This window comes from Spermophilus citellus (assembly GCF_964194105.1).
Source record: "Spermophilus citellus genome assembly, chromosome: 1".
NCBI classification, from domain to species: Eukaryota; Metazoa; Chordata; class Mammalia; order Rodentia; family Sciuridae; genus Spermophilus; species Spermophilus citellus.
The window spans coordinates 70,662,814-70,676,669 of NC_138182.1; the positions used below are offsets into that span (position 1 = coordinate 70,662,814).

Here is a 13,856-nt window from a genome sequence, read left to right on the forward strand (position 1 = left end):
GAGTGAGCCTCAAAGAGACCTGGGAACCCCCTAAATTGGTAAGCAAACTGTCAAATATTCTTCTAATCTACTTAAGAGAGAGCCTACACATTTCATCAAATTCTCTCAAAAGATCTTAAAACAAACAGTTCAAAACAGCAGAGTTACAATTCCACTTCAAAGGAATTGGTTAAATCTGAAAATCATGTAATAATCTTCAGAGTTATGGGGATTCTTTCTTTCCTGAAACCTGAGGGTAGGCATGGAAAATATAGACATATTGATTCATGCAAAGTTTTACCAGGTTCTAATAACAGGACCAGAAAGGTGAAAAATTGAGGAGACTATTATTAAGCAGATTTTCTCTATCTTGAATGAAGAGATGATAAAAATCTCTAACTTGGCTAGGAAGTAGAGTGAAAAGGATGAAAGAGTAAAAAAGTAGAGTAGTAGGGAATAAAGTACTGATAAAGGCAACCACAATGGAGCTATGTAATGGAAGAAGAAAATGGCTTCAGATTATAAGTGTTTAAATTTAGTGAGAATTAATTTATAACTGTGCTAGATTCAGCCAGGGGCCATAGGAAATACTTCCATGAAGGTAGAAATGAATTTCACCTATATAAGACTGTCAAAATAAGAATATTGCATGGGACCATTCATATGATGCTGAAGTCACAACTATCATAAGACCAGAATAAAAATATACTGTGAATCAGATGCTAAATTTTCAGTGAATAGAAGACAGTGGCTGACAAGTATGTATGTAAGAAAAGAATGGCCTCAAAATAGCAGTTTTATTTGTTTTGTTTTGTTTTTACTTGAGGGTGGAGTAAAATTGGTAGGAACAGCAATGAAAAACAAGCAGTTGTCAATTCTGAGGTACAGAAAGTTTTTGCAAATGAATAATTACCACTTCAAAGGGTTGTATGACTTCACAAAAGCATCTAGTTCCATTTAAACAAGGAAAAGAAAGGAAAGTTCCTATAATTGTCTGTTTTCTGCAATTTATAGAGCATTTTCATTTAAAATGGTATTACTGATTATCAAAGTAACTCTATGGATGGATCCGTATAGCTTAAAAGATATGTCCCATAGTTGGCTGCAGGTCATCTAATCTATGACCTCTGAATTCTTTCGACAATATTAATGGATTATTAAATTACTACATTATTTAGCAAAGGAAGAACAAGAGGAAAAATTAGATATGTGTGTCTATGACAAGCACTTTACATACATTACATTAATTTTACCACAATGCTATGGGATATAAAAATGAAAACTTAGAGAAATCATAATTATATAGTTGGTAAGAAGTAGTGAAATAAAGATGCAAACCTTGCCAAAATGGTTCCAGACACTATGATTGGGTAGCATAACAGTGCAAAACAACAGGAGAGCAGGAAAAAAAATGATATTCAAAAACATTATTCTATTGAGAAAAGAGGAATAAAAGCATTTCCCAATATACAGGTGTAAGTTTACTGAAAATGGTAAAAGAATTTGGAATTCAGAAATATAAACAAACTGATCAAAACAAAGTAAAAAACGGTTGTCATGAGTGAATGTATAAAAGTCCTCACAAGTCTTCTGACATACAGTAGCAATGCTAATGATTAACATTTACTGAGCACTTAGTGTTTACTTAGCACACAGTATTATCTATTCTCTTCTAATTCTTAGATAATCTTCAGAGGGAGATATACTTACTCCCATTTAACAGAGGAAAAAACTGAAGCACAAGAAGGCTAAGTAACTTGGCCAAGGTCATATAGCTACACCAAATGATGGCATCAGGACCCAATATAGAGATTGAACTTAGCCATTTTAACAGGGCAACAATTAAAGAGACTATCCATAGCATTTTTCTACATTCATCATCATGTATACAATATTTATCTTACATTAATCAACACACTGATGTGTGCTATATAATAATTCCCAATTAAGAGCACTTGATTGCTAGAAACTTTTCACGAATACCTTCCAACTATATACTTTATTTTAACCAAATACCCATCAATATTTTGTTTTCTCAGAACTAATGTGTGCTATAGGTTCTTTGTTTCTTCTGTGGTTACTCCTTCACTGACGTTCTAAACTCCTTTCCAAATTAATAATACCGTTCTTAGTTCCTGCCTTTCAACTTCCACACTGATGGAGACCAATAGGGCAACCAGAGTGGGTGAAACAAAGCAGTCTTGATGAACTGCAGTCCAGTGGAAACACTGGGTAGGTAGTACTATACTGTATTATCCCACTTAGCTCTGCCCAGGCTTAATGTTACCAGCCTTCCAGTTACAAGTCACTTCAGGGAAGCACTAGTGAAACTTTCCATGTTGTAAAAAAACAACTTTGGGCAGTTAAAGCAGATCCTATCAGAGTTTAGTCTTCTATAAAAACCCTGATAACTTGTTTCAACATTAAAAGCTATTTTATTTCACAAAGATGGTAAATTCAAGCTATTAAAAACAATGAGTGTATTGCTGTGATACTGCCACCTCAGGGAGTCACTGTAAATTAAGGAATGGTGCTTGCTGGTATTATCAGGACCAAAAAAAGCAGTATTTTCCAGTAACCTCTTCACAGCCATCACAGCTCAATGTCGTGTGGCAGGATCTTGACTTATGCTGCTTACTCTTTACAGTGAACAGCAAAATAACATGTTGGGCATAATCATGATTTTTACTATTTCCCTTCCAACCTTTTTAAGACCACAAATTACAGATGATAATTCTTTTTTGTGCAATAATATAAAAGTCTGATTTGGGGAAAAGTGCCTTTCTGTGCTGCACACATAACTGAGACTCCATCATGTTTAACTGTATCACACTATTTCCAGTTTATATGGCTCAGAAAACAACTACCAGTTAAGTAAAGACAATAATAATGTTGAAGATGACGATAAATCTTCTGTGTCATAAGTCTTCAATGTGAAACAGAACAAAAAGTCACTAGCTTTTTCATACACATGAATTATGGAATCTTTGGTCTCTACCATACAAATGGCCTAAATGCATCCCTGTCACAGCAGTGGATTGAGTTCAAGTTTAAATGAAAGTAGACGTGGGTTTAACTTAATATCTGGAAGAGAACCTTTCTTTTAGTGTATGTAAATGAGAAACCACAGATGTCCCTGTGATTCTGAAAGGGATGAAATAACATAATCTGAGTACAAGGAATAAGTAGGTAAAATGGAAAGTCAAAAAGTGGCTTCTTGTGCAAAATGAACTGCTGAGTCAAAAGTTTTGGGTGTGGCTCAGTGGTAGAGTGCTTGCCTAGCACAAGAGAGGTGAACTGCTGGATCAAGTTTGGCCTGAAACTGCCCTGTGCCTCTCCAGACTTGAAAAATAAGTCTGGTTTCTAAAGACACAAATCACTTATATCTCCTTTAAGATAAACTACTGGAGGAAGCAAAGCTGATTGTCAGCCCCAAGTGTTGTCTCTTTGGATCCATGAGGCCATTTATCTCTCCTGAAATGCTATGAGCCGATGACTAAACAAGGTGAAGGTCTGAACACAGGTCCATTCCTGTCCAATGCAGAACTCTTTCCAAGGCAACCTCAGCCTAGAGGCACTCCACTGGCCTGACTGAAATGTCCTCAAAACTGCACTGTTATCTATTCTTCCTACTCAAAGTTTTCTTCCCTCTCCTTTTACACGGATCTTAGACCTGTGGGCACAGTATTTGAATGATCTCCTTTTCTATGTCTGTTCTTTTCCTATTTTATCTTTTATAGTTTCCCCCTAATAAATCCTTTGCACATTTAATCCTGTCTTGGTATCTCCTTTTGGGAAGACCTGAATTAAGAAAGTTCAATTTTTTATTGTTTTTTACCAAAAGCACTCTGTACTGGCTGTTGTAATGAAGGCCAAAGTAAAGAGACTTAAGATAGAAGTTTACTTCTCAAGCTTTTATGGCAGTTTATCTTGTCAGAGTACCGAGTTATTTCTAACCTGTATCTCTCATTCTCAACACAGGTCGAACTCTACCAGCCATGCATTCTAGCCAGCAAGTTGCAAAAAAAGAAGGGGAAATGAATAGAGATACTCCCTTCCTTTTAACAGCTTCATTCTAAAGTGGCACATAAAATTATAGTTCATGTGGCCATGTCTTGCTGCAATGGAGACTGAGAAAGGTGGTCTTCAGCCCTATGGTCATGTCACCAACAGACTAACAGACTTACTACAAACTGAATTAGGGAAGAATGGATATTAGAAGAGAACTACTAGAAGTTTCCTCTAGATAGTTCTTTGCTATTTGAGGGATAAGTCAAAATAGTTAATTATTAAGACCAAAAGGTTTTGTTGAAAATTATTCATAAGTTTAATACCTTTATGATGACATTTCAAAACAGACAACATTAAGGAACATGATTGAATCAATCCACAGTTGATTTTTATGTTTTATTTATTTACATATTTCTTTTCTTTTCTTTTTTTTTTTTTTGCAGTGCCAGGGATGGAACTCAGGACCTCACACATCACTGAGCTACAGCGCCAACCCCATTGTACCATTGAGCTACAGCGCCAACCCCATTGCTGCTATTTAAAAAAATGCAATGAGGATATTCACTGTCTTTTCTATCACATATTCAAAATTTTAAAAAGAGACTCTAAGAACATGGTTGAATTTTGTGATAAACATAATCATTTTAAATCTAAAATGCATAAATGTAAATCAACTTTTTCCCTTATAATACATAATTACCTACCACACAAAAAAGCACTCAACCACAAAATCAGGAACCACAATAATTCAAGGTCCATATTTTGCAACAGCATATGAATATTTAAATTCTGGGAATGCATATTTAAGAAGAGAGATGAAAAGAAACACTAAGGATTAAAAAGAAAAGAGGGCCATGGGAAAGAATCCAGCATCTTCAAACAAAAAGTCAGTGAGTACCTGGAATTGACATCTCCATGTCCTAGCTGCCCATGCTGCCCATATCCGAATGTATACACATCTCCATTTTCCATTAAAACCACTGAAATCAAAATATACAACTTTATTTTTTCATTACATACATTTTATATTTCTATCATAACTATATGGAAAACAGTGTAATTTTCATTTTCTAAAATTTATAGTCATTAAAAACAGATAATGGAAAGCTAATCCAAATTTGTACTTAATGAGAATCTATAAATTTTAGTTTTGAAAAACACTTTTGTAGGTAATTAAAATGCATGCTTTTCATAATACATATTTTAAAATTCTTAGAAATGCCATTTAAAATATTAATGCTAAATAACATATCGGTTCTTATTAACTATAAAATCTGGAATAATTCCATATAAAATCCTGCTTTCTAACATCTAGGGTAATTATAGGAAGCAGATGGTTGGCATGCTACAAATTATGTACAACATCAATGAAATGATATAGTTTTAATGATTATCAATACCTGATCAGATAAGAAAATACATTTCATTTAAAAGAAGAAAATTAACATTTTTAATTTTTATAAAGGTTGAATATACAACCTGAGCTATCTAACCCAAATGTCAATAATTTACTAAGAATCTGATTATTCTGTACATTTTAAGATAATACATTTGATGATAAACTCTTCTTATCAAACATTAAGAAAATATAGGACTATATTATAAAAACTACAGTGCTTTATAAGAGCTAAAATGGATTAGGGAGATAAATTCATCTTTGGTGATTTCATGAATGATAAAATAAGTCCCTCAAAAGACAGACTAGAAGACAGATCTCTGAACATGTACAGTACCTGTTCATCATGTTATAGTTTTTAAAAGAGATTCTGTAATCAATACAAAAGTCTTGTAGAATTAAGAGACACTGTCACACTTTTACACAATTAACAGGCTACTTCATCAAAATTAAACAAGTTATTGAGCACAATTGTAAAAATGCAGTTATACCCTAACGTTCCAGCTGCTACCTGAGTGGTGAAATCCACAGCTAACTTGTACTGCTCGGAGCTCACAGTCAAATCGCACAGAGCCTGGAGGATACGTTGTGATTTTGCTTGCGTCCTTTTCTCCTCTTTCCCCACTTCCATCTGTAAGTATTATAATTTGTAATTAAGCAATTATTTATCTTCACAATAAAATTTACTATCAGTTTACTATGGAAGAATGATAAAAATGTTAAAAGGGACAAGCAAGAAGAATCTGCAGCTGTTAGAAGTGATAGATCAAGAATCTACCTGCAAAGAAGCAAATTTGAAAAGATTCCTTGTATACTTCTGTTTGCAAATATCACTAAATCAATAAAAACAAAGATAAGATCTGGTTATGGATAAAACCTATTAAGCTAGCCAGTTATGTCATGAAAATAGGTAATTAAGTTATAGAAATAAACTTTTAAATGTAAAACTTAAATTTTATACTGGAAAATTTAGTTTGCATTAAAAAAATTGCATGCGAAGTCATTTAACAATTATTTTTCTTAGTGATATTGTTAGTACTTGTCATCTTAAATTGAGTCCCAAGTGACTTAGCTTTCCCAAACAGATCTCAAAAAGGCTACATTGTCCAGTATTGCTAAACTTAACTGCACTTTGAAAAATGTATGAAGATCAAAAAGCTTTATTCAATGCACTATATTTCATGAAATACTCTCACCATACCTCTTGTCCCACCTAAGCCCCCTAGCCATTATGCTTTGTAGTCTTTTTTCTGCCCCGAATCAGTACCCTCAACCAAACCTGTTTTCATTGCATTTTTCCTCCACTATCCTTTTCACAATTTCCTCTACCAAGCTTGCTTTAGGCCTTTTCTCCACTACTAGAATCTACTCTGACTTTAAATTTTCTAGGATTTTAACCACAGCATCAAAAACCACATTCCAAAATATAAACCCCTAGTTTGGAATGTATAAATACAAGCTACAACTTGCTTTTCCTAATTGAAAAAAAACACTATATGTTAATACTATTAAAATATGACCTTTATGTCATGGAGACTCAAATTCCTTGCACACAGAATAAATAAAAATCTGGAAGGAATTTCAAAAGGTCAACTAGTCTAAACCACTCTCTTATGGCACAGCAATTCTAAACAACTATATATAATATGCAGATACACACTTTTAATATAATAATATGCAGACACACACTTTTAATTCATTACCCATTTCAGAATGCTAAACAGAACAACACCAAATCAATGTATTTTCATTTCATCCTTTCTTTTAACCTTATTTTCAGTAATATTCAGGTAAGGCAAACTTTACCTAAATTATGACTTAACTTTCTATAACTGATTATCATTTCAAAAAGCTTTAAACTCTTTATAACACTAGGACAGTAAAACCTCACTAATTCGGAATGACATAATTGGTAGGCCCATATGACTTACCAAAAAATATTAATTGTAGAATATTTAAGTAAATTTAGTTTTGTTACATTCACGCAGAACAGATCACAGATTACACTAAAAGCTACAATAAATGTGTTCACCTATACCATACTTCAAAATAGGCCAATATTACATTAAAATGTACCATAAACATAAAAGTCCTTTAACATACAAGAATTAACTGCTGGACCCAGAGGTTGAAGGCACGTTGAAGGAATCCTTCATTTCTTGAGCCCTTGGTTTGAAAAGCTAGTGATTTTAGACAGGTTTCCCCTTAAAAGTATGACCCTGAAAATTCAGAGGAAGAAATTACTTTGAATTTTTTACTCAAATAAAGATCACAAATACTGCATCTGAAGTATCATAAATTCAGAATTAGTGAGAGGTTTTACTATAATAGGATAAAGAATATGCTTCCTCTTCTGCTAAATTATCTAATGTGGGTTTGCCAAATTAAATCAAAGAATCAGCAACAACAAAAAAAATCACATTTAGTTTCATTTCAAATGAAATATACTTAGTTCAAAGCTTCCTCATCTTGAAAAGACAGTGGAATGGTTACGACTGGTAACATCTTACACAAAAAGAAATACATACCTTCTAAAACTATTTAAATCAGATATAAAGAAAGTTTACAACTTTCTCTGAATTGATAAAAATATCTAATTATTAAAACCAAATATGATGAAAATGAAAAACAAGTTGTATTCATATGATTTGGCAGACTTAACTAAATTAAACATTTCAAGTATCATCCCACTTTATAACATGAACTGATGTCTGGTTAGAAGCTTTTAACTTTTACCTTTGCATTTAGCATTTGTCCCCATTTTTGATTTGGAGCCTAAATATAGACACAAATCCCACAATAGAGGCATAGCATCAAGGAAGGAAAGGGGAAAAAAGGGAAACCTAGCAATTTACTGAATAAAACCATAATGACTAAAAGAGTAATTGCTATTATTTAGAGGTTAAAACTCAACAAGAACTATTTTGTTAAAGCTCATCTAAACAAAACTGTATCTATATAAAATAACTTCTCAATTATTATAGATGATGAAATATTATAAGTAAAAAAGGGGTGATGAGATTCTTGATTAGCAGCATCAGTAGTGGCAGAATTTAAATATATATATATATATATATATATATATATATATATATATATATATATTTTTTTTTTTTTTTAATATATATGTGTGTGTGTATATATACACACACACATAGCATTTGATGTCAAAAATCACATATAATTTTAATAATTAATATATAAAAGTTGAACAAAGAAAAAAGGTACTTAATAAGTAACCAAAAATTGAGTGCAAATTTAAGAATCAACAATGAAATGCAGCAAGATTAGTTTTGTCCAAGCTCATTATTCAGAAAAGTGTTAATGAGCAGCAAGAAGACTTAATCTCAAGTTTGCAGGAAAAACAATCTATTTAATAGTCATGTAACTGTCCATTTAAGTATGAACATTATCTGTATTTTCCTTAATATATGTTCACAGGTATACATCATATGATATTAGTACTAAAACAGCTATAACATTTTAGCAGATATGTATCTAAAATATTGTGTATATATTGTTTAGACATAGTTTTGTACACAGAAGAAGAAAAAAAGTCAGTTTCTAAAGCACTTTAAATTTTAATTTTTACATAAAGCTACATGATGGGGAGGTACTCTCAGTCACCAAAACTATCAGAGAATACAGTGAGTATTTTGGTAAGAGCAGAAGCAGCTGCAATTCACTAAGCACTTGCTCTGTGTAAAAATTTAAAAACCACAGTGGATATGTCCTTGTGGGTTCTAGAGCCTTAGGACTTAGATTAGAATCCTGGCTCCACCATTTGCTAGTGGTATGACACTGGACACTAGACTGTTTAAGTCTTAGTTTTTCCACCTATAAAACAGCAACAATGGTACATACCTACAAGGTTCTTATGAAAATTAAATTAATAAAGTATGAAAAGTAATCAATGTTGTCTATTGTTGCTTTCTTTAATCAATACAGCAATTCAATAATACAGGTATTGTTTTACTATTTTACAAATAAGAAAACTAACCTATAGGGGTTGTGACTAAATTAAGTTGTTCAAGGGGTTAAGTAACCAGCCCAAAGTTCATAAATGGTACAGAGTATGAACATATATAAGGCTCATACACCAAATAGTTGACATCTTAAATCTTTCATAAATATAAAATACCTATAAATTTAATGAAATTGTAATTTTGTACCCTTGGGAGAATTTTAAAAGAGAAAGCAAAGAACTCATTTTAATGAATTAAAGCTAGAATTCATAGAGGATTTCCATATGCAAAGACTAAGTTTAAGCATGTATATATGTGTATATATATGTAGATTAATTTTCATAGAAAGTTATGCATTATCATTCTTATTTTCATAAAGAAACTAAAGTCAAAGAGACTAAAAGATTTATGAACAGCCATGTAGTTCTTATAAATGACAAATTTAGGATTAAAGTGGAATTCTAATTCCAAATGCTAGAAGATTTCAATTACACTGTACTGCTTCCAAACAGAAAATAGGTATAACATAACCCAGGTGTTTAGCAGCATGCCTTCAGAATTAAACATCAGTCACTTGAAACATCAGATTTCAAGATTAAATATGGAAACAGATGTTCATAATTAGATATACTATATTGAAATCTTTCTATGTAAAGCACTAAATCACTGAAACAAATGTTAACCCAGGTCTCTGTTTGAAATATCATTTATTTTCACATTTTCGAATAATTTATTATGTTAAATACATTCTACTCATTGATTCAGCTTTTTATAGTTTATTTTGCCTCTAGTCAAAATTTGCCATTCCATGACCTTCTGAGATCTCCAATTGGCCAGAAGTTCTCCAATTTCCAAGTTAGAGATCACTCCTGTTAACAATAAATCCAAAGCTCTTACCCCACAAAAAAGTTATAGTCTAAAAAATTTTAATCCTTATCACCCTACAATTTGTACCAACAACATTAGTAAGACAGAGTATAACAATTAGTATAGTAAACTTCTCAGTGCATAAACTGGAAAAGGTGATTAAAATAAAGAGAGATACAGGGAAAAATAGTAAAAGACAATGAAAATATGTAAGGAAAGCAGTTGATGAATAAATGACAGGACAATGAAGGTAAAGGGTTAGTGTGTGGATGGGAACTAGTAAGTGGTAAATTAATACTCTATGTAAATAAGGTATCATAAGATGATGTTATTTGTATTCTGTATTCATTTTAAGGAGTAAAGAGATGAAACAGTCTCATCTGTAAAACCAGAAAAATAAGACAAAAACAAAAATCCTAGTCCTATACTGTGGAACTGCAAAGAGGTCCTGCCAAAGAGGTTTTTAAAACTATACAAAAAATTAGCCCTGTGGCAGACAAAATTAATATAAGGCTAGCTATCATTTAATAGTTTCTATAGCTAATAATTATATGACCTTGGAAAAAGTCTTCTTTAAATTTGTAACATTGGTCTTCATTTGGCATTTAATTAAAATATCTAGAAAAATTAAAGATTCTTATCTCTGAGATATTAACATTTTAAACTATTTCACGGAATATGAGTATTAGCTTCAGATAAGGTCTTGGAAAAATTCCACTTTCATACAATTGAGGAGACAACACAAATGAAACAATCCTGTTCTAACAGTGGCATGAGAGATCAAAGTTCTGGCAATAATTAAAATAATTCACACTCCAAATATTATTCCTTAGATTTAAGTATTAATGGCATTGTTGAGCACTCAGTAAAAAGAGCGATCACAAATCTTACTATGGTTAATTACATAAACACTCAATGTTTATTTCTGCAGACTATATATATCTTAAGTTTTGAGCTCTCTATTTGTACTTTCCTAAAAACAGAAGTTTTGTCTGTTTTGTTTTCTACTTTTGCTGAGTGGCAAACAGACTGAGAAAGGTAAATGAAAATAAAGATGATAATACTAAAATATATGTATTTTTATTCAACTCTAAGATTTGCAGCAAGAGAAAAAATAAGACACAAACATTAATCAAACTATTAGAATATGTGGTTTTAAAACTTCCTATTTTATTTTTCAGGACTTGGGAGTTTAAGATAGCAACTATAATAAGTTGGACTAACCAGTGAAGAGCCCCCCTGATTTATATGCCAGGATTCAAGGCATAATTTATACACAAATTTTAAAATTCTCTGCATTAAATTCATTCCTGATATTAACTGACCCATTGTTTATTGTTTAAAACAAAAACAAGCATACCTTCAGAATGTTTTTAATTAACCCAGAACTCTGAGATCTCAAAGAATAATTCAGAAATAAATTCCTACTCCCTTTCAGACTTGGTTAATCTAATTAAAGCCCACTCACTATTTACATCTATCTCTACATAAACCTCAAATATCCTTATTTGTATATTCATGTGTATTATAAACTTTAATATTAAAACAGTAGAAAAATATAATGGCAGTCTTAACTTACCACTTCATTACATTTAATAATTTTGTTAGTTCTAAGTCATATAAACAGCACTCAAAAAAAAAGGACTATAAAATGCTACATCATGGTCATCTGAAAACAGATAATAAAGACCAAAATTAGAAAGAAACAAAATTTTTCCACCTTTTAAAAAATGAAATTTGAAAAGAAATGAAGATACACTGTAAGACGTCTTTATTAAAGTTAACAACAACAACAGAAAACTGAGAAGCGTAACAGTCACTTTCATGTACCACTTTCAGCATGTTCTTTCTCCTCAGGCTACAAAATACGATAGAAGAAAGTAAAAGAAATCAGATTTGTGCATTTTCCCAGAGACAATATTCAAATGAGTGGAAGAAATTGGGAGAGTGTCCCACCTAGTTGATAATGAAGACCAAATACCTTTGTGCTTGTCCCGTTTATGCTTTAGCTGTGCTGGATGGGATCTGAGTCTGGCTAGAGCCTGTTCTCGGTGGTTCATAAAAATAGGACCAGCAAATACAAGGGGGCCTGAGGAGAAACATTTTGTATGTGCATAGAAAAGCTCACAAAATGAAAACACTATAACGAACAAAAATAAGTCAAACTAAAATCATGAAAATTTATTCTTAACCATCTTTGGACATTATACTTTTCTCCCAGTTTCCCTACTCCAACCCCCTACCCCCAACCATAAACTATTCACCATTTCACACACATTCATATCTTAAATATACTTTATAAAGTACAAATCCCATCTATTATCTTATAAAATAATTGGTATAGTTACTAGGTCTCAGATAATCAGTAAGTTCTATTAAAATACATAATCTTACAAATATTTTTCAACATCATATATTAAAACCTAATAAACCATTCATTTATTTGAAACAAATATCTTTCCTGAAGAAATACCAGAAACCAACTTTTAATTTAATTCTTTAGTTTTAACTAGGTCTTTGAAATTTAATGTCTGCAACAGTCTTGGCACAAAACCAAGATAAAAATGTTACTGACTTTTCTACGTGTTGTGATAGAGGTTAAGGAAACCAGATGATCAAAAAGAAAACCAAAAAATTTCTATAATCTTGTGTGTATGTGTGTGTGTGTGTGTATGTAACAAGGGATAACCTGAGCTTTACATTGATGGTGAAAAGGAATGTCTAACTCAATAACATTTTAGGACTATTAACCATGTTTCATTAAATTGTTTCTTTTTGAAGTGATTACTATGTACATACATATATACATATACATATGTCTATATATAGACATATATATAAAACAAACCCACACAAATTATAGTTGTTGCTACTTTCATGATTTTTAAGGGAAAAAATCGATAGGTTAATTTCAATAAAATTTAAAACGAATTTTTCCCTATTAACATTTTGCTTGAAAAGAAAAATTCGAGCTACACTTTAAGTTGTTTTCTTACAGAACAGTACTATAGAGTTTAAGCAACTTCAAAAATGCCTTCAAGTTTCAAAACATTCTAAATTTGACAGTTAAACAGTATTTGAAAAAGAAATTATGACAGTACATAAACACGGGACATTTTTAATCAAACAAGCTTTTTTCATGACCATTGACCTTTATACTTCCATTAAATTTTCTATTGATGAAACAAACTGAAACTTCCATCCTATAATAAATTTGGAATGCAGTCTAAATACAAATTATCCTTCATAAGACAGGTATAGAAAAGATGGATAAAGGAAAAATATTTCAATTATATTTCTAGATACTGACAAAAACAAAGTAGTAGCCAGGCACGGTGGCTCACGCCTATAATCCCAGCAGCTCAGGAGGCAGCAGCACAGGGATCATGAGTTTAAAGTCAGCCTCAGCAAAAGCGAAGTGTTAAGCAACTCAGTGAGATCCTGTCTCTAAATAAAATATAAAATAGGACTGGGGATGTGGCTCAGTAGTTGAGTGCCCCTAAGCTCAATCTCCACTACCCGCCCCCCAAAAAAGGAGTACTGACCCTATGAAAAAACAAGAATAACATGTTCTATGATTAACTGTTATTCTATAGATGGAAACATGACAATTTAATGTTAGCAGAAGAATTAAATAT

The 13,856-nt window shown here is 31.8% G+C and overlaps 1 protein-coding gene across 12 annotated transcripts in view; it reads right to left on the bottom strand.

The window, feature by feature from the left end:
• Positions 1-13,856, bottom strand: part of MYCBP2 (MYC binding protein 2) — a 295,622-nt gene that overhangs the window by 170,033 nt on the left and 111,733 nt on the right. For 11 of the 12 annotated variants that reach the window (XM_081291222.1, XM_081291231.1, XM_081291227.1 and 8 more), the window contains 3 exons: positions 12,200-12,307; positions 5,898-6,017; positions 4,889-4,970 (listed from right to left, as the gene is read on the bottom strand). In XM_081291222.1, coding sequence (XP_081147348.1) covers positions 4,889-4,970; positions 5,898-6,017; positions 12,200-12,307 — 310 coding nt within the window. The remainder of the gene's footprint in view (positions 1-4,888; positions 4,971-5,897; positions 6,018-12,199; positions 12,308-13,856) is intronic. The other variant, XM_081291229.1, reaches the window with a different exon arrangement.